This window comes from Aythya ferina (genome assembly GCF_964211825.1).
Source record: "Aythya ferina genome assembly, chromosome: 15".
Lineage (NCBI taxonomy): Eukaryota > Metazoa > Chordata > Aves > Anseriformes > Anatidae > Aythya > Aythya ferina.
This window is the reverse complement of record NC_140314.1, coordinates 6051915-6074302: the sequence shown is the minus strand read 5'-3', so window position 1 is coordinate 6074302 and position 22388 is coordinate 6051915. Positions and strand designations below refer to the sequence as shown.

The window sequence follows — 22388 nt, the reverse complement described above, 5'->3', positions numbered from 1 at the left end:
CAGGGCTAAATCCTAGCCTAAATAAATCACTGGCCAAAACTCCACTAACTTTACTATGCTAAAATTTCTTCTTCCAGCCTCTGCAATGCGTGCAAGTTTGAAATTCACTCCCTGCTGAGCAGCTTTCTTGCCTTTCAGATATTTTGGGGATGTGCTGGTTGTTAGCCATGTGCCACATAATCACGTCCCTCAAGGGCTGTTCTCACAGAGCTGGTTATGAAAATGAACGTGGCTCATCTCCGTAGCTGCTGTGTGTGCACCTCAACTGCAGCATTTTTTTTTTTTTATACAGGCATACTGAGACAGCTGGGGAGGCATCTTCAGTCCAATTTCTCTGCAAGCATTCAAGAGGTAAGGGGAGGGGTGTGAGCAACTCCTCTGCTGCAGGCTTATCTGCTGCATCCAAGGCATCAGGATAAAATCTCAAGCAAGCTCACTACAGGATATGGTCCCATATCCTCCCCTTACCTCCCTTCAGAGCTCAGTGGACACATCCAGACAGCGCTCGCTGCTGGATCACTCGCGTCTGCAGCAAGGGCACTCGTGCAGAGCTTCCCTGCATCAGATGCCAAATCTTCCCCATCCCTCCACAGCTTTACAGATTTGCAGCGTTTTATTTTTGGAGCACAGAATTATGAAATCAGTGATGGAGATGGGCTGGTGCCGAGCAGAAAGAGGCATCAACAAATGCTCACGCTTCTTGGTCAAGTTTCATCTAAGGCTCAGCAATGTCTTCAGCAAACTCCAGAACAAAAGACATGACCTCACTCCGGAAACACGTCCTTCATCTGGTGAGACAGAAACTGCCTGGCCCGGCACAGGTCTCCAACATAAAATGGATTGTTCTTTAATAGCAATTTAATTAAGCTAGGACAAGTTGCCATGAAATCAGCCTTTCCCATGTACTTGGTTACAGCGTTACTTCCCAGTCACTCGCTCCCCATCACCAGAAGATGCTGCACCAGCCTTTTGGCCCTGTGTCACTACACTGTGAAAACACCGTAGAGATCAGGACACCAAGAACTCCCTTCACAAACCATCAGAAATAGAAAGGGCTAGTTCCTTTATTCTTGCTCTAAAAGTTATCAAAAACCATGGAGAACCAGCCTGATTTCTTTCTTTATCTCCTTTCCGTTCGAATGGATTCGTTTATTGACTGCAGAAACCCAAGGTTACAGGAACAAACAGTCCAAGAGATGCCAAATGCAGTATTTCGAGCTGATTGACCCTAGACAGGGAAAGCTATTGAGGACTGACTCCTGTCAATGATAATTGGGGTGTTTCAAACACCTTATTGATCTTACAGCTTACACTTACCATGTGTCCCAGGGGCACAGCAGCTCGGAGGGCTGCCAGGAACCACCCAGAGCTCACCCCAAAACACAGGGGATGCCTTCAGCCACTGAGTGTAAGAGCAGGAAGGTGCTGAGTGTCTCTCCCATGAGAACCCCGACCAGCTCAGCTCACGTACCTGATGCTGAGTTGACCACAAATGAAACTTTTTTTTACTTGAGTTTACAAACGCAAACGTTTCTGTTACACATGATGCAAAATGAAACAGCGCTTCTTACTCGTTCTTTTTTGAGGGGAAAAAACAAAAAACTGACCAAACATTTTGCACAAAGCACTTAGATGGAGAGGAAAAAAAAGACCAAACCACAACTATTTAAAATTTTATCAGCCAGCCCTTTCCACTTGAAGTAAGGCTTGCTCTCTCGCTGTTCTGCTTCCCCTGCCACAAGCAACGCTGCTGCTTTAATTTTTGTGAGAAAGCTGCTGCTGCTGCCGGGCTAATTATAGAATTTGGGATCAGAACTGTGTTGAAGGCAGCTTGACAGAACCAGCTGTTAAAATTACAGCTGGATCCTAACCTCACTGTGAACATCCAGCTTCAGCCGGCGGTGGTGCCGCAGCCCCCCCACAGCCAGCGGTGCCAACATGTCGCTCGGCCGACTCCATCCCTCCCACGCGGGCCCACGCGTCCTCGCCTGTGATTCTGGCTGCCTACGTGCTTTAGGGGAGCTGAAGCCACCAGCACGTTGCTCGTTGCTCCTTGATTTTCCTTGCACACCACCTATCTGTAAGAGGAACATCAATTTTCCTCCATCCCCACACGCCAGCACTGGGTCACTGCAGCGCTCGCGGATTTCCTGGAGAGTGCAGCAGCAGTCCTTGGCCTCTAACCATGACCCAGAGGGGGCTGTGTGTACAAAAGGCAGAAAAAGTAAAAATGCACCAAAGTTATTTCTAAACAAAAAGCTTTTGCATTTGCTGCCTTTTCTATTGTTTCCTGGTGCTGGTAGTGCATGCTCTCCTTTTAGCGACGTGGGGAAGCGGCACAGCACCTTCCTTGGGTTGTAATGGAGCCTCATTAGGTGGCATCCCTGTCTCAGAGGGGCTGCCCTGTGTGAGAATCAGCACTTTAAAATGTTGCTGGAAAGCACTGAAAGGCTGCTTCAGTCCCTGGGTGCACGCCGCCACCCTGCCGAGACCCAGCACATCCCACCTGTCACAGGGACACACAGCGTGGGCACGTCCCTGTCACCTGGGAAAAAAAAACAAAACAAGACAACAACCATGCTGTGATCTCCCCTCACATCTTTCCTCCTGGTTTTGTTAGCTAAACAGCTCTTTGATGTGTCTTGTCTGTGCAGCAGCACGGTCCGTGCTTGATGCTTACACCGCCTGCACCGCAAAGCAGGCTGCTCTCAGAGCCAGGGCTGCGCGACGCTCTCCAAAAGCACCGGGTCTGCCACTGCTGATGCCTGCAGTGGGTGTCGTTGATCTGGCAGGGAAGTACATGGGAGGTTATTTTATTTATTTTTTTTGGTTTTGTTTTTCCTAATGGACACCTTTCCTTCCCTCCCCCTGTGAGCGCTGCTGTGGGGTTTTTGCTCTTGGCTCGGGATGAGGCTGCAGAGCCAGGCGAGGTGAGCTGTCCCGCAGCATGCCCCACGCCTGCCGAGGAAGGGGAAGCAGCAGCCCTTTGTTTGAAAGTGGCGGCTGCATTTCCCTCAAACCGCAAAGGAGACGGTGGGGAAAGGTTTCCTGAACCAAGTCCTGATGGGGAGTTGTGTAACATTAAATACAGGGTTAAACCAGGAAGACATAAAAAGGTGACTGAGCATGGGCAAGTGGTGATGCAGGTGCTTTTCTCCCAAACCACCAAACACCGTGTCTGGGCTGCAAGAAAACCAAACCTGTGGAAATCCCAACTTGCCAGCCACCAGCTCTGAAGGCTGCCAGGCCAGCAGGAGGAGCCCAGGGGGAAGGACGCTGACCAAAGCCGCTCACCAACGCTCCTTCCACCAACTTTTTGTGCCTGCCTGACAGCCTGGGCATGGTCCAGCCAGCCACAGAGGAGCATGAGGGCTTTGAGCGGGTGCTGTGCCACATCCAGCATCTCCTGGGTGCTGCAGTGCCCGCGGAGCCTGGCTCCCGGCGTGCGTCACCTCCCGGCCACCCGCGGGTGATGTCAGTGCCAGAGAACAGAAGCCCTGTCTGTGCCTGCATGAGAAGGAGGTTTCACTGCAGGCTCCTCGCTGGAGGGATGCCTGTGCTTTAACCCCCTCCTGGCCACCAGACTGCAGTAACCTCGATGTGCAGCTTTAGAGACTAATCACATCTCTGGAGTAGCGGCATGTTGGCGGGCATTCAGGTTTTCGTGTCAGTGCAGACACCCACACGCCCACCCCTGCTAAATGCTCTTTGATTATAATCTTGCTGGACCAGGGCTGCTTTTTGCATCTGCACACCAGGGTACGTCCGTACAGCATCTGGAGCACAGACCCAACCCACTTGTAATGCTCTCGTGTGCCCTTGAAACGCAAGGAGTGACATCGTCTGCGTCATTTTGGGGAGGGCTTTGTCCCTTTGCTTACCCCCCCAGGTTTGTGCAAGCCACCGTCCCCACGGCACCAGGCACACTTGCTACTCTTTTCCTACCAGGCACCAACCACAGCTCACGTGCTCAGTTCTGCCAGAGAGGAGCAGCATCTCTGCTGCCCATCTTTGGAGGGCAGCCCTCACCTCCCTCAGGGCACAGAACCAGCTTGCAAGGGTATAGCAATGCCAAAGGGGAATCGCTCCTGGATTCAGCTGGGGATGGTAGAAATGGAGCCAGAGCTCGGGACGGACTAGCCGAGATCTCACAGATAAGAGAAAGGCTGAGCACGGCTTCGTAACAACATTTTGCAGAACTTAGTAAGAGCCAAACCTGGCACTTCAGTTCAGCCAGACACCGGAAGCAGCTGCTGGGAATTTACTGGAAACCATGACTTAACAGAAGGCACCAGTGATGCAATCACAGTACGCACACCGAGCACCAGCAGGCATCGCACTGTCATGACTTCCTCCCACAAAGCATCTCCTCTGATGTCTAAATCTCAGCCGTGCAGGACTCTGCATGAAGTTTCAGCAAAATAGCAGGCTGCCCTTAGCTCCCCTGCTTTTTAGCAGCTCTCCTCTTTTATTTCAATCTCCAGGTCCATGAAGGCTCTGCTTACAGGGATGGGGAGAGAAGGGCTGTACCGAAAGCACCAGACTGTGATGGATGCTCTGCAGGTCACTGAGCACGCCTCACCTTCCCGATGCACGCTGCAGCCCTGCCTCAGTCAGCACGATGCAAACAAGTGCTGCCCATCAAAGAGAGGCACCAGCGGAAAGCGCCGGAGCTGCGCTCAAAGCCCAGCTCTAATTCTCAAGCCTTTCAAGCATAAGAAGAGACTTTCATCCATTTTGCAGCTATCATCAGATAACAGTGGCATTAGAAATCATCCAGAGCAAAGCGGCACTCCTCTTTGAGGCTATGCCGGAGAAATAAATTAACTGATTTCTTTGTATTGAAAATTCCTCTCTGTGGGCTAAGGTCAAGGCTTGCTAAAGCTTTTGACAGCTCTGTTGGCCAATCAGTCATGGGTGCACTGAGGTTAAGTAAAGATTTACATTCACGGAAACTGCTGAAAAAAAATCAGATCTTTGGGTGGAGATTACAGATGAAACCAGTATCTTCAGAAGCTCAACTCACAAAATGGTAGAAGAGCCCTTTATAAGCAGCCTTTTCCTAAATTTCCATACATGGTGTAAATCAAGAGTCACGTCACTGGCATTATGGGAAACTTGCCAGCATAAAAACAGAAGGGGAGGAAAATAAACTCTCTATTTGCGTGGTTCTATTCACTTTACAGACACACGACGCAGGCTGCGCTTTAAAGACTACTTATAGCTTTGCATCAGCCATGTGGATTTTAAGACCTTTGTGGTATTCAGAGTCTAATGTAACTCAGTGTTTATAAAGTGACACTTCACATCTCGCTGCTGTCAACAGAAATATCGCTAGGATTTGGGGGAGGACTTGGGGCTTCATGAACTCAAACCACTGCAACTGCTTTGCAGCTATTTCTCTGCTGCTTGGAAGACCAAACAGGTAGCAGTGCTTATAAACTCGTTTTTACTGGTGTTTACCGCCTGATTAAGAAGGGCTCTGAGTTGCAAAGCCAGTCCCATCGATCACCAGATCAGCTGCAGGACTTCGCATTCGCGAGCTCCCTGTGCTCACGCTGCAGCCCTGCAAGAAGCAGGCAGAGCCGCCGCGGCCCCGCTCAGCCTGGCACAGCCGCCTGCTGGCACCGAGGGCGGCTTTGTCACAAGGAGATGTTGTAAACTGAGGGGGGAGGGAGAGAAGGAGCACTGGGAAAAAAGTGCTGAAGTATTTGTATCCCTAGCCAAGTCACACAAGAGAGGGGCAGCCCGCGTATGGCTGCAGCATGGCCAGGTACACCTGCCTCGCACCACAGCCACGCTGCTGATCAGGCAGCTCGCTGCAGACACAGCAAAACCAAATCCTGCCCCGAAAGGATTTGCACCACAACACTCTCCTACAGCAGGCACTGGTGGCCTGTTCATCGGATTGGGTGAGCTACTGATAAAAATGATAAGCATTTCCTAGCTTATCTTCATCATATATAATTATAAAATATTTATATAATTATATAATTATTGTTATATAAAATAAAAAACTTATCACGTGGCTTCTCTTATCGTTCCCGTAAGCTTGGTGTCCTAAGGAACCAAAGCTTATGCAAGCATTGCCTGCTCATCTTCCCCTCTGGCTTTTCAGTGCCTTGGACAATCCCAGCCAGATGCAGCTATCTGTGATTGCTAAATGCTCCACTTCTCCTTGCTTATAAAACAACAGGATAATTCGCATGCTTGCAAAAGAAACAACAAAGCTGACTCTTTTAGAGCCACTCTTGCAGTGGGGCAATGCCTCTTTTTTTTTTTTTCCGAGGGAATGTCGCCTGCCTGCTCTCACCTTACACCCAACTGCGCTGCAGTCCCGCTCTGCGGTCATGCAGAGCTTGTCACCACAGCGCCATCGTCACTTGGGGAAAGTGAGAAGAGCTTCACTGGACTTGGTGGAAACGTGAACAGGAACATCAGCCAAGGATTTGTCCACATCGGGTTGCGTGTGGTTGCAAAAATACGGCAATGAAATAATCTTCATGTCAGGCTGCATGAGAGAAGCTGAGATGGTATCTGGCTACCGTTCTGAGCACATCAGCTGGCTCAAGCCTTCCTAGCACTAAAAGCAGCTCCTCATTCAGCTGGTAACACCTTCGCAAGAATAGAGTTTCGATTAGACCTTTTTGTTTAATGAATGTGCTCACCAGCACGTACAGGATGTTACAGGAATCACCTGTGACAGTGCTGCCTGCCTAGGAGGAGATGGTTTCACACAACAGATTTCCATCTGTATCAGGTTGTTGCCACAGTACCATTTCATCAGGTGTCGGGAGGGGATCTCATTACCCACAGCATCCTGATGCTCTGAGCACAGACCAGGTCTGACGTGAAGGCATTCAGAGAGCAGAACCCAACACAAGCTTCAACAGAGCAACACACATTCACACCAGTCAAGGATGCAGCCCTCACCTGCAAGTAGACAGCCCTCAGAGAGGTAGGACAGGGCCAAATGGCCACGCTCACCAGCCCTGATGACAAACACAAGCAGCCACCAGCCTAAAACCTTGGCTGCAACCCAGGGAGCTTCACCCTGAGGCCATGAGCTCCCCTTCCCACCCGCACTGACCCCTCAAGGTACCAAGAGCTGGGGCCCGGCCCCTGCCACCCAACAGCACGCAGACCCCCAGGGCCCTCCATGCACCCACCTGTGAAATGGGGCTCAGCACCCAGCATTACGCTGCATTCCCTCACTGAAAGCATTTACATCAGAAAAGCCATCTTTGCAGAAGTCGAGGATGCACATTGTTCAGACAATGCGGCAGGAGGGTACAGAAACCAGAGCATGCATTACTGGCACAGCCACATATGTGTACAAAGAGAAGGATGCTGGCAAAAACGCCTCTGCTTTGAGCAGCACCAGAGCAGGCTGCAGCACGGACACACCATCCCTGTCCTCCCTGGCTCCTCAGGACACAAACCTCCCCCCACAAAAGCCCTCTCTCTCCTGTCTCCAGCACCCCAAGACCCTCAGGCTGTGCTCTGCCAATTAACCAGGAGGAGGAAGAAATGCATCAGCCTCCCAGAAGCTCTCAGCTTACCATGATTCAGAACTCATCCTATCAGACTGGACACTTCTGGCAGCAGCGATTTGACCTTCTGAAATTGCCTGTGATGCTTTTTCTCCCCCACCCAAAAAGGAAAGGTGGGCAAATGAGACATTTGATAATTCTCTAACTGCATTTTGAAGCTGTGAATTCACCAAAGCTGCCCACTTCCTGCTAGCATCTGACGATGAAAGGCAAAAAACGTTTCACAGGGAAAGTCCGACCACCTTTCCTTTGCTGCAGCTGTGAAAAGCTGCGTCACCTCCACCTCACTCCCATCACCTCCACCATCGGGTCCTACTGGGCGTGCTGGGCAAGCCAAGGGGATGGTGCCGGTTCACGCAGCACATCCAGCTCCCTCCTGCACAAGCATTTCCTTAAGGACTGCGTGCATGAACATCTTAACAAACGGCATCAGCAGCCCTCTAGCTGGTGCTTTATTTCTGTGCTCTGCTTGCTTCTGAGGCTGAGAAAAACACCGGGCTGAAGCACGGCATCGCTGTGTCACTGCAGGCTCGCTCACCGAAACAGGAAAGTGACAGCAGAGGATGAGGTCTGTCACTTAAAATAATTGGGTTTAAACTGCAACAGTGCTCACTGCTTTGTCTGATCACGCCCAAAATAAACCGCATTACATCACTGCAGGTCAGGCTGAACTAATACGGGTATCTTCCTCGCAGTGAGAAGGAACATATTCACATCCCGTGTGTTTGCTCTCGTCCTTCGCAGCCTTCCAACTGTGCAAGTGCAGGGAAAAATTAATTCAGATTGTTTCCTGTGTTATGCAAGAGCCACATGGAATAGAAAGTGCACAGATTTTACGATTTTAGGGTGTTGTTTCACGTCTCATAATTTACTTTGCTACCCTATTTGCAGACAAATACAAACTAACACATAAGCAAAGTCATCTCTAGGGTGTTGAGAGAACACAGGGCAAGCGAACGGACACCTTCAGCCAAATGCCCCCCTTCGGAGCTACCTGTGCAGAGCTCGCCCTTCTCAGCCCTCAGTAATGGCAACGAGATCTAGTCCACGCTGCAAATACAAGGAATAGAAACCAACAGAGGCTAAAGCTGTCTAAGGCTGCAGCACCACTGTATTATCTCACGCTGCGGAGCAAGAGGCCGCCACCCTCGGACATACAACCACCAATCAAACAATCAAGGCCTTTTCCGACTTCCATCCCAAAGGGCAGGGTTTAAATCTTCAGCCTGTGTAAATCTCAATTCCTTCACCATTTTTATGGGACCTAGGACAATTTGCATCAGCTGAGGAGCTGCAGCCTCCCATGACTGAAGAATGAAAGCAATGATGCTTGCTGGCATTTACATCCTCCCTCCTTGCAAAGGATACATTCCCATCCCGAACACCTTTGCAAAATGTCTCAACGTGAAAGATCCCCAGCAGTATGTGCTGTGAGGACGGGAGGACTGCAGATCCCCTGTCCCATTAAAACGGAATGGTTTTGGCATGCAGATTTGGTAGCAGCATGTTTGATCTGCGAATCTTCTCCCTTTATTGACTGCTCTTCCACGACCTGATAAATTAACAGCACCAGGACGTGCCGGCCTATTTATAGAAAATACAAGAAAGCAGCATTTGCAGCAAAGTTGCAGCAAGCTGTGTCTGGTGAAGCTGTTGCTTGCACGAAGTTCACCCCGTGCTCGCCATCTGTTCACACTGTGCTGGAAAGCACCTCCACCCTGGTCTGAGTGCCTGTAAATCACTGCTGAACCATCTCAGTGACCCTATTAAATAACAATACATGGCATAAATAATCTCTTAACGTCTTGTATGTCTGCACCTCACTGGTGAGCCTTTGCTCTCCTGGGCTTGGACTCTTTAAGAAGAGCAGTGAGTCAGGATCTCTCTCTCCCCCCATAGAGATGCCCCTGCCTTTGCTTTAGTGTAAATAACATCAAGTATTTGGTCAAAAGATTATTCATATGGCCTTGGCCACTACTATAGTTGGTAGTATTTAAGCCAAAACCCAATCCCTTGTTGTTCCTTGTATCCATGGTGCTCCTCTGGCTCTCTGAGAGCACCCCAATCTCCGCAGACCAGCGAGTTTCACAACTGGCTTTGGAAGGAGGGAAGTGCTAACTGCATCCCTGCTGGAAACAAGGGGATCAGCTCAGGGAGCAGACCAGCAGAGAACAGTCTGCTCGGATGTGTGTGGCTGTAGCAAGGCCAGGGGAACACCACGCGTAGGTTCAGGATTGCCTTGTTTGAACTCTGTACAATCAATTTGGTTTTAGGAAGCAGAATTCCTACCGCCTTCCAGTTTGCTGTAACGTACCCTGCCTGAGAGACACCTGAGACGAGCTGCTTGCTCTCTGCAGCTCGGTGTCTTCCACACAGCAGCACCCTGGGGAATCTGCAGCATCTCCCCCTCCCAGCAATGGTGAGACAAAATGCACCCACCAAGCAGCAACCAGCTGGAGCTCGAAGAAAAGCTTTGGCACCGGACCAGCTCATTGCATCACGAGACAGGATTCGCCTCCCCATCCAGGCGAGGGTCATTTCAAACCTTTACGTCTTCCAACAGCTACCGACTGCCAGTTCTCACATCCCCTCCAGCAGAACATCCCAGTGCTGGGTCCTGCATGGAAACTACAGTTGGAAAGATGGTGTAGGAGGCAAAGAGAGAGGGGAAAAACATTCTTCCCAATGACAAGGAGCAGTAAAGCAACGGCAGAAGGGAACTCAGTCGGTTTCACACTGATTTATTTGTAGAATACTTTTCAGATGCATCCTATTTGCCTACCATCAATTGTGCAGATATTAGTCAAAAAAGGTGGGACCTCTGTTGTGGTGAGCTTTGTCTGCACGGACTGCACGAGCACCCAGGGCTCACCCACAATGAGCACCAGATAACAGGCAGACACAGTCAGTGTTCCCAGGAAAAAGGTGCCACCTCCTCTTACACAGACATCTCTGTTCGTTGCCCATTAGCTCTGACTGCGCTTCCCATGCTCAGCCCATGGGTAAGCGCTGTCACGATCCGAAATGTAAAGTTACGCCATTTCTCCCTGACAAGCATTAAGAGATTTAACACCAGGTAAAGCAGTTTCATTTGCTAATGTTAACGCAAAGAATCCAAAGATCTCCCTGCACCTTGGCGGTAGTGAGATGGGTCCATCAGAAGCCAAAGGCAGGCTTACAGGAGCTGACGCCTCCCTTTTGCTTTCTCTTGGCCACATGCACATCCCCTTCGCTTGTCTGTGGCCTGAGATACATTAGAGCAGCTGCACCTTTACCAATTTATATTATTATAATGCTCCAGCTCTGAAAACACTGTTCTGCTCCCTCCACACCTTCCTTGGCTAAAATAAATCCATTTGATAAAGAGTAATCAAAAACACCCAAACGAACTAATTTTCAGCACAACATTTGGAAGGCATTGCCGTAACTGCTGCCAGTCAACAGCAGGGGAAGACATCCAAGCTTTTAAAGGACAATCACACAAACCTTTCAACTGCCTCGAGTTCCAGATTGGAACTTGACGGCAATTAATACCACCCTTCACTTCCAGAAGTCGGTGCCTGTGCCCCATTAAACTCCTTGAGAGGGGACAATTAGCTGGAGACTGACAGTAATTGAGTCAGTTCATTTATCAGAAGGGATAAAACGACCCTCAAATGCATTAATGTGGGGGTCTTAAAATCGGTATTACTCTATATGCCACTGTGCAACAAAAGTATCAGTAGCACGAGGAACACAACCATGGCATTAATCAGGATTACCGGGGTGTAAATAATGTTTTGCCTCATGAAGTCTGTCTAGGATGATCAGATTATTTAGCTTTAATACTGCAGTCGAATTAAGAGCTCAAATGTATAAAAGGGTGTATCTAAGAATCGATAGTGGATCACCGAAGCATTTAATCACTGTTTTACTAATCTTCCTGCACTACCCGAACTCAAACTGACTCCTTGCACTAAAATCAATGGTGCTAACATATTCATTAATGACGGCTCATTCAGAGGAATGAAACCATCAGAGTTTGAAGAACTATCCCACGGCACAGGAGCTGGAAGCTGCAGCTGTCAGTGGCGCATGGGCTAAAGTCCAAAGGCTTCCTGTGGGAGCAAGAAACTCCCTAAAATTTCTGTGGAAGTTCCTATAAGGAATCTTGTACTGAGGGAAAATGGCCATGACTGCAGGTGTAACAGCGTGCCCCAGAGAGGGGACATCTGAAGACTGTGGATCTGCAGCCAGGGCTCCTCCCTGGGGTGAGGTTTGAGGTCCTGCTTGAACACCCAGTGTTGCCCACACCAGGGATTTCTGTTCACACAAGGTATGTCTGTTTCCCAACTCCGTTTCTGCTACCTTACATTGCTTCCCATCACAGAGGGCAGTTTCCCATCGGTCAGGGGGCTATGCAAAGCCTTTTGGAGCAGCTGGGTAAGACCCAGCCATTGCCTCTGCATCCCACACTCGTGTCTCTTGTTTATACTTCTCACCAGCAGCCAACGAGTCTGCCGCATCCCCCTGCCAGGCTCCCCTACGTGACTACCTCAGTGCTGACCTGCACATCTGACACTCCTGTCCTGAGACTCATTTCTCCAAGGGCTGTCAGTTCAGCTGCGATAGCTTCTGCTTGGCATCTACAGGCTCCAGGCAGTCTCTCCCCAAAGGATTTTCTGAAAGCGAGAACTCTGAATTTCTGACTCGGGTTTCACCAGGCTGCCTGGAAAAGGATGCTACTCAAAACTGCTCAAAGATAGCATTTTCTTATTTTTATGCAATTGTTGAGCAAATATCAGAATGCAAAACTGCCCTTGGGATTGTAAAATGGAATTAAATCTTCCAAGAAACAACAGAAAATGGATACCGACATCTCTATTAGCAACAAAATGTTTCATGCTTAGAAACTGGTAATCTAACACCCCTCTGGGGAATTCAGAATGGTGAGAAAAAACGGTCTAAGGCAACGCTGGAGAGAAAGAGAGATATACATAAATTTAAATGGGACACAAACTGCGTGGGGGGTGGGCAAGAGGGCCTCCTTGTATCAGTCCCACCCTAGTGCATCCCCATTCAGGAGGTCATGAATGGAAAGCAATTGCCCAGATGCTCTGCAGCCCCCAGCAGCGCTGAACCCAGCACGAGCAGGCCACGAGCACTGCTCCACACAGGGTGCATCCTCAAGGCTGCTAAGCTGGACCGACCCCTGCAAGCAGTGATAAGGGCAGAGCAGGGACGAGTAATGTGGCTGAGCTTCTTCTGCAAGTGCCAAACTCCAGCCTGCCTTGGATGGCATAGCTCAGACCAGCTCATTGATGGCACTGATTCACACCAGCTTGGCAACCTGGTGATCCAGCACCAATACACAACACAAGCCACAGCCCTGGGAAACAACTGATCCCAGTGTAACAGCCAGAGAACTGAAAACAGTGTCCCCAACATCGTCACGCTGTCCAGCAGAAGTAGCATGGTTTGGCACAGGCTGAAGCACAGGTTTGCAACCAGATCTCGGGAGCTGTTATGGTGAAACAGAAAGGATAAGTCGGTGCTGGAAGTTTGGTCCCCACCTCCCTGCTTTGTTCAGAAGAATGAACAGATGACATCCTGGTTAGCATCGCCCAGGTAATTTACACAGCTCCCATGCTGGATTTTGATGGTGATACAGTTCTCAGAGAAAATACATAAAACCAAAAAAATGGTACACAACCTACAAGGTGCCCATCAGCCTGCCTTCCTTTCCTCTCCTTCTCCCACAAGTGCTGTTCATTTAAAATGGCTTGCCATGTTCTCTTTTATGTTCTGCAGTTAATGGTGTTTGAACTTCAAAGAGGAGAGAAAACCCTACCCCTTCACCATGCAGTTAAATATTATGCAACAGCATTACTGAAAAGCAGCTACAAAATACATTGCTAAAATAAACTTCTGTTCGAGCTCTTCCTACAGTATTTTTCAGAAAGGTCAGAACACACTGCCCTTCTGCCTGAACAACACTGGAACAAATACTTCTTTCTAACCAGGTACACCCTCTTCTTGGAGTCACAAGGAGTAATTGTGCTTAAAACGACGAGGTTGCCTGAAGTACCCCGTTGAATCTGGGCTTTTATATTTAAAAGCTGCACGGTATGAAATGGCAACATTATTCCTGGGTGAACATTATACACATATTGGCAGATAAATTCCAAATCTGTCTAGGAAATCAACTATTTATCATTAATATAACACGTCCAACTCCAGCAGACTGTTTGGAAAACCTAAAATAAAATGTGCAGTGTACTATACATGAATATGGATTACACACACACACATGCACGCACATTATGTGCAGGTTTCATATATAGAAAAAAGCAGAGCAGAAAGACTCTAAACATAAATTGAGACTATATGAGATCAGATTTTAATTGAAGTTTTAATAGCAGCAAACTGCTGGAGCTACCTGCTTGTTATTAGTCTTGAAAAGCAGAATGAAAATAAAATTTTAACCTTTCATCTGCAACATGGTTCTTGGTAATAAAATTATCCCGGAGTCACGCATGCACATAGCCGGTGTCAGCTCCTTAATATGCACAATAAATTAAAGGCCACTTACATATAGCAAAAAAGTATCCGGTTAATTTCATGCACTTTTGTGCCAGTCCTTATGCTGGTGCAGCTGCACAACAAACCTGGCCAAGCCCTGCACCTCCTCCTTAAACTCTGCCCTTCTTTAAGAAAACTGACTTATTCTCTGAACCTAGCCCTTACTGACCATTAACCAGACTGTCGTTAATCTGATTTCATCTTTTCACAGCAAAAGTCACCTCCATAAGACAAACACCCTTACCTCCATTTTAATGTGCATTTATGTCTCCAGCTATCAGAAACAAATTCGCTGGTACTTTACTGATCATGAGTCAACAGAAAGACTCCTGATAACTCATTACTTTCCATCAGGCACTGACATTCCCAATATTCCCACTCAAATACACGGAACACCAGGACAAATCTTGTCCAAAAGATCATGCTTTCTCTTCCTCTTTAGTGACATACAAGCAATAATCAATATAAAGAAAATATAAACAGAGACAAGAAAAATGGAAGGTGCCGAACATCAAAAAATTTATCTGCCAAAAGTTTCTTTCACTACCTGCAGAATAAGGCTCCTGCTTCTCACTGTGAATGAATTCTTTCCTTTCATATTTGGCTCTGATCCACTGTTCCCGCAGCAGTCTGGAAAAAAGAAAGAAGTAGACATGGTCCAAGATAAACTAAAGAAGAATCCATAATCATTAACTCTGAAATCAAAATATTACTGTGATTTAAAAGTCTTCCAAAAATTAAATTAACACACCCAAGGGCTTCTTCCATTGTGTTAAGAGAGCAAATCAATTGTTTTATTTTATTGGAAATTTACTAAGATCTACAGATTTAGTAAAATAGCCCATTTCCACCCACCCAATCAGCCTCTGCACATAATTCCAACAGTATATGAACAATTTTAAACATAAGCTCCTCAGACTGGATTCTTTAGTAAATGGGATTGTTTAATGAAAAAACAAAACAAAACAAAACAAAACAAAACAACACAAAGCAAAACAACAAAAAAGCAATAAACATAAAAGACAAATAAATCTTTGCCCTAAAACTGTTGATATGAAAACCCAGACTTGGTACATTCAAACTTAGAGCCTGGACTGCTTACCCTAAGAAAGAAATCTATGACACATGGTGAAAAACATGTCTATTATGTCTAGTCTTCTGTTCTTCATGCTGAAAATGATACCAAGACTTCCAGAAAGGAATAAACAACCCAGACATTATAAATACATTTTGTTATTTTATTTTAGGGTGAGTACTGGAATTAATGAAGGACGTAAGTAGTTTAAATCTAGAATAAGATAGCGATAGCTTCAAACAGCTCTAACTGTGCTTTGTTAATTGCAAGGGAACCTTAAATAGCCCAAGCAGGCAGAAACACATGGAAATAATGGCATGTGTCATCCCAGCTTCACAGCAGACATTTAGAAGTGGCCTACACTGATGACAGTGAAAGATCCCCCGGCATCAGGCGTGTTCTGTAAAACCCATCACACTTCAACACATCAACACCCCGCTAACGAAAACTGTTGATATGCTTTAACCATCTCTTTTTTTTTTCTTTTTTTTTTTTGCTGACCGCACAAATTTAACACTAGCTTCCCAGCAAGACACATTCCAGAAATGTTCAAAGCAGATAAGCATACTACTAGTGCTTGTGAAAATTCATCTAGGGGCTACAGCAAACAAATAGATCACATTTGCAAGATATTATTCAAACAGAACCATGGCTGTAATAGGTTTCCTGGAAGTAAAGGAGGAAATAATCACATCTATTTTATCCCACCCATTGTTTCATCTCCCTGCCCTTCTCCCACAAGCCTCAGGGAGCACCACTGCTTTGCTGCATCCAAAACTCAACTGTGAGCCTCTGCTGTAGCAGAAATAATGCACTGAGAATCTGCCTTTCCCCCTTCTGTTCCTGTTTTCAGGACCGATCTTTAGTTGCTACACATATCTGCAAGTTTGACTGTGAACTTGAAAGGCAAACACCCATCTCCCTTCTGCTGTCACCCTGTGCCATGCTCTAGTCTGAGGATAACCCATCCCCAGATCTTCACGGTGGGGTTCAGATGGGGTTCATAGAAGTGCAAGTTGCTCTTGTGGGCTAAGCAGGATGCTCTTTCTTGATCCAATACCTACAACACAGTAGCCTGCAAATACAGAATGTTGTTGACCCAGAAGGAAGAATTTAACTGCCTGTTTCTATACTTCTGCTGCTCATCAAGAAAGCTACAGAAACATAATCAAAAAAAAAAATCAACATTAGTACTTAAATTTGTTTCTGTTTGTGCAATTTTCCAGCCTGGCTGCTGCAGACAGCTTGCTGTCACCATAGCCAAACTTGGACCTTTTCAACAAGACAATTAGGAATTTAACGATAAGGAAGAGAATTCACACCACCCTCAGCTCCAGCTGACTTCTGTGGGTTCAGCAGGAGCTGCAGCTGTTCGGAGCCTCTGAAAGTCAGCCTTCCAATGCAAATGTTTAAATAAGGTTCATACACAGCAATGGGAAAACACTCTTGCTCTATAATGCAAATACTACAACAGATACACTCTGCTGGTCCTTACGCCTTAGGGAACAGTGCTCTGCAATGACTTATTTCCCGTGACGCTGTCAGTGACAGTGGTTCAGTATCTCCACAGCTGTTGTGCAAGAGAGCACAGATTTATCAGCCGTGAAGTACCTAGCCCAAATGTATGTCCTGAGAAGCTGCAAAAAACTCTCGGTAACCTCTCCCAGCACTTGGGCCAGACCACAAGTGGCTCCAGTGGCAAGTCCTATGGCAGATAAGACTCCAGTCATGCTGTGTTCCCAGCTCACACAAATTCCCACCACCTCACACATTCTTTCTTCCTTCCTCATAATCACAAACCCGGGTTCTTTCAGCAACGATTTCCCGAAAATCAAGATGCACCAAGAGCAGCCCGCAGTTAGGACAACCAGATGCAAGGCCAGCAGCTGCAGCTTCTGCTCCAGATGTTATTTATAGAAAGCAGAACAGCTCTAGCAAAAGAAACTGAAACAAAGACCCAAGGAGGATGGCGAGGAGTCCAGCATCTCCCTATGGACTGAGAGGCTGAGCAGGGACTTGACCATACTCAGTACCATTGACTGGAGGCAATGCTGCCACAAAAAATAAAAAATAAAAAAGCTTTTGAGTCTGGAGTTAAACCCTAGTGTCACTGGCAGTCCTTGCGTGAATCTAAACAGGAATTTGTCTCAGTATCTACAGGATCTGAAAGCAATCAGAGTTCAGGGCCAAGCCAAAGGTCCCTAAGCCATATAGTCCCTCTACTGTTTCCATTAGACTTCAGAACTGATCTCCATTTTATTTTAAGTATGCCTTTGGGGGGCCTTTAGATGTTTGCTGCTGACAGAGTTCTCTGTTTTAGTTGAAGTGTATTTTTCTTGAGGTTAATTTGTTTGTAAATAACCCAGGGCAGATATCACATGCCTAATACACGACACTACATCCAAAGCCCCCTTTGATTCCAACACTCTGTGACCAGAACTGATTGCAGCAGTAGCCTTATGTTATTTTATTGCATTTCTGGTGATGGGATGTGCAGCAAATAGGCAGTTTGTGTTTGTTAGAAAAATATAACCATCATTCCTGAACTGCGGAGACGCACAGCTTTCAGGATCAAGTCCAAAAGCTTTAACAGCCCACCTAAAGTCTGGCAGGCTGCTGCTTACAGGGAATGTGTCATGGTTTTGGCAATTAAAACAAAGCTCTTTGTAATTATCAGGATAAAAACCTGGGAGCAAAGGAAAAAAAATAAGGAAAGACTACGTTTCCAACAGAATAGCAGCTGCCCACTGAATGGAGCAGGACTGCGTGGCACCAAGGAGGCTGTGGATCTGGAGGCCAACAATGCACTGCCAACACCAACACCTCCAAATCTCATCGTAGGTACTTGCTGGCTTGCCTGGCCACCCACACGAAAGCATGTGGCCCCTGCCAAAGGATCAGCAAGAAACGATTTAAAAGAAGTCAGTGGAGCAGCTTTATCTTGGTCCCACATACTCAAAGCCTTTGTTGCAGAGCACAAAACAGCACAGGAAAAGCTGTGCTTGTGTTCCAATGGTTGTTATCAAATTGTGGCTGCATGGCCTCACTGTGCTCTGCACAGGAGTGCTGGTCAGCCAAGTCTACAGTCTTCAATTTATCGTTAAACAAGACCTTCAGCAGGGCTGGCTTTCCTAGGATGCTCTATGGTGCACCCACCACAGGGGCTGCTGAGCTTTTTGGACACATAGGCCAGTCAAGAAGCCCCAGCCAGAGCTGTAAGTGGCCCAAAATCCATTGAAGAGCAAGCATCAGTCTCCTGGTGACATCCTTGTGAGCCACCAAACCAGACAAAGACTAAGGAACGTCATCCAGGACCGTCTTTTCCGAAACCCAAATGGAGCTTTTCCGAAACCCAAGCATCTGGAGCTTGTCAGAGGTTTGTCCAGGAAAAAATTAAAAATGCTTTTTCAGATGCAATTCTGTGGGCACAGCTATGCCAAGTTTCTGTCAAAACTCAGTTTTAATGAAATTTTAACTCTGAGTCCAAATTTTTGCTCATACAGTGCAAGGGCAGCCACTGCAGTGTAGACTAAAAGCCCTTCCAGCTTCACCTCCTGCTCCAACCCCTTCTCCTGTGCAGCAAGAAGAGAATTTTCACTACTTCTGAGCCTTACCAGCGCAAGGGGAGTTGAGCGTGATTCAAGCCATCACAGGAGGCTCTAGCACTCGGGAACTGATGAGCAGCCCGTCGTTGATAGGCTGTGTTGCAATACCACAAGAGCTTTATACCCAAGACATCAAGGCACTGTTGAAAGCCATGGATATAAGATCTGAAGAATCTGACTAATAAGTAGGAGCTGGAGCAAAATGCTCAACCTTAATGCTTAAGCCTTACTGGGATACATCCTCTCTCTGACTGATGCCTCACCTCATTCCAGATGAGGCAACTACCCAGCACAACCCATACTGCCCCATTTTTCCTACCAAGGCACTTAAGCGCACTGTACAGTCAGTACATTTAAGTGTTTTGCATAAAGACCAAACGTATGATGCTCTGCGTCACTGAATCAAGCAACAAAGCGACATGAACCACTGTTAAGTATTGGGCAGGGACACGAACGTACTTCCAGCATCGCAAAAGCCCAGTAGGAGCTTCTCTCTTCATCTTCTAAGAGTTTTCTGTCAAGCATATGGCTGAAGAAGGCCTTTTTCCTTCACTTTTACCCTGTGCTTGCACTGTATCCACCCCAGGAATTGCTACTGGTACAGCTCTCAATCTGCTGCCAGCGTACAGAGCTGGAACAAGATCACTCATGACCATCCAAGGAGAGATTTTGTGGTTTAAGTTCCTCACCCAACACTCTGGGTCAGTGCTGTGCTGGTGCAGGAGCAGGGTCTGGTATTCTTTTCAGCCTCAGGGACTCCCCAGATTTACAAAACTTGGCTGCTCTGCTCACTGCTCCCACTGCATGGGCCAAGCTGTTGGCAGATGGAAGATGAAAGGAGAGGGCAGAATGGATTTTTTGTTGTTTGGTCTGTGTTGGTTTTTTTTCTTCCTGTGCACAGCTGGTAAAATTTCCCTGGGCAATTCCAGAGCATCCCTCCACTTCTGTAACCACTGCCAAGTTTCTGACAGAGCCAGAAAGCCACAATGGGATTTCCGGAGGATGCAGAAGCCAGATGCAGCAGGCAAACACCACGTAATTTCCAAGGAACGAAGCAACATCACAGGCAAGAAGAAAAAAGGACAAGCTAGCTCCAGAGCACTTCTTCCCTCGTTTTGAGCTTCGCAATTCTTCAAGCAACCAAGGCAGAGGGATTCCCAAAGAAAAGACTAAAAGGAGTGAACAGCCTGTCCTTATTACGGCTCAGATGTCAGCATCCTGATGCGCCGAGTTTGAGAGCAGCTTCCACAAAGCATGCCCAGCCACCGCAGCCATCCAACATGGGGTGTTGTAATTAGAAGCACCAAAACCTCCAGATGCTGCAGAACGCAGGTCGGCACACAACAGCGTGCTGCTAGTGGTGGCTGGAGGTGTTAGCCATGGCCATGCCACCCAGCGCTGTGAGCTGGGAACAGCTCACGCTGCTGCAGTGACGGGGATGCAGCAAGGCAGGGAGATAGCTAAATGTACACTCCTTTACGAAGCAGAGCTCCCCTGATCTTTGCTAGTATTTATCTACTGAAAGGCAGAGGGAGCCTCTGACCAGAGAAAGAAAAATACAACCTTGCACATTGCCCTCAAAACATCCCCAACACACGATGTACCCACAGCTGCTTGCATAGCAGCACAGTGCGTGAACAGGACCTGCTGCTGCGAGGGATCACATCCATGTTGCAGAGAGCACCCACACAAGCAGAGCTTCAGGCTCAGCTCTGAAACTCGGGCACGCAGGCTGAAAATTGTCCCTATGCAAAATATCTGCAAGTTACAAGCACAGAGCAGACAAACCGTCCCAGAAGCAGCAACTTACAGGAGGACTAGCCTTGCCTCATCCTCCTAACTAAGAGCAAAATGAAAAGCTTTAAATAAAGAAACAAAACAAAAAAAAAAACGTAACCCCCTTATAACTCACAGGTTATAAGCCTGGCCACATACATCTCTACCAGGCATCCGGGAAGGGCTGCAGATTGAGCAGCTGCCCCAGCAGGGTCAACGTGATCTCGGAGACTGCTTTTATGGGGCTGTGGTTGGAGCTCAGCCACCACTCCCCGGAGCGCAACACCACCACAGGATGAAAGAAAAATAAAGCAGAAGCAAAGCCCATGCTGCATTATCAAAGGAAGCCAAACTAAGTGAGCTCAGAACGAGCCACAGACATTTCTGCCAGCCCAGCAGCAGAAGGGATGAAAACGCTTGTGGTCTGAAAGCTGGCTGAGCAGCAGGGCCAGCTTCCGCGTGCTTGCAGCCTGACCGCTGCGAGGGGAGCTGGGCGCAGTTCACAGCCACCTCACAACACGCAGCACAGGTCGGATGGCCCCAAAAGGACACGACAGCAGCTGGGGTTGGCACGCATCACCTAATTGAATTTAACCGAGACGTGAGATGGAACAAAAACCCTTCGGTATGGGTTGCATGCTTATTTCACTCCCATTATGCTCAGTGCAGTTATTTTGCAGCTTGTCAGTTGAAGGAGGTTAAAATCTGGTCGTACCCCTGAGTTTAGCATCAGGAGCTGCAGTCAGCTAGGAGCAGTTGGGCAGGAGCCTCTGCCATTTCTGGCTCTTTACTGTTCAGTAGCTGCCCTCCAGTGCAGGAGGGCACAGCTGCCTCCGAGATGTGCTGACCTCCAGCACTGCCCAACGCCCACAGCATCCAGTAAAGGCAGTGGGGTGCATCTCCCTCTAAATCTACAGCTTGCTGATTGCTTTGAGACGCATGGAGACAAACTCCCTCAGCGCTGTCACTGCTAGGAGAAGCACAACAACTACATGAAGACCATCCTTAATAACCCACGTACAAGCAAGTTTCAAAACAGCACAACCAACTGCTGGGATTTTGGATCTCAGCGACACAAATGTGGTACTGGATCCTCTCAGGACTGCAGCACTTCATGAGCTGTCTGGTTATCAAGGACAGCATCCAGGTCACAGCTGCTGCTGGCATAGCTAGCAACTCCTCCTGCCATTCGGGTAACACATTGAGCTTGTAGCACACTTTTTCTTCTTTACATCAAGGAGACACTAAGAAGACAAGGGAAACAAGCATGAATAATGCTCTGCCAAGAGACTGTAGATTTTTGGTTTAAACCCAACTCCAAGGAGAAGCAAACGAGAGAAACAAGCAGCAATTTTCCTTTTGTTGGTGCACCATCTTAGGAAGTGCAATCTATTTACGCAGCAAGATCATGAAGCAGTGGATGCACAGGATTGGCAAGGATGCTAGAAGCATCTGAAAGGGTCACCACAGCCCCCACGGGGACGTTGAGACAGGCATTGTAAGAAACTTGTGGCCACCAGGCCCTGCAGCAATGGGATACATCTGCCCTGGGGAGCCAGAGGCAGGCTTTTGTGCACGGAGCTGGGTGGGTCAATGGCATGCCAGAGCCTGTAGGAAAGCAGGCAGCCTGGTCAGGACGGGTCTTCTCATCCCCCCAGCTGGGTGGGGAGGCCAGTGCTGGGCAGAAGAGCAGCAATCCTGTCACCTGAGCACAGACAGGCAGAAGGCAGGTCTTGTCCTTAACTGTCACAAGGCAAGTCCCCTCCATCTCCTCCAGCTACCCAGTTTGGGGCATCTTTTTTCCATCACGAGTCCTTA

At 47.8% G+C, this 22388-nt stretch overlaps 1 protein-coding gene across 2 annotated transcripts in view; it reads right to left on the bottom strand.

Annotated features, from left to right (window-relative positions):
- ADAP1 (ArfGAP with dual PH domains 1) overlaps positions 1 to 22388 on the bottom strand; it is a 57013-nt gene that overhangs the window by 20626 nt on the left and 13999 nt on the right. For both annotated transcript variants that reach the window (XM_084536479.1, XM_084536480.1), the window contains exon 4: positions 14662 to 14744. In XM_084536479.1, the coding sequence (XP_084392605.1) occupies positions 14662 to 14744 (83 nt within the window). The remainder of the gene's footprint in view (positions 1 to 14661; positions 14745 to 22388) is intronic.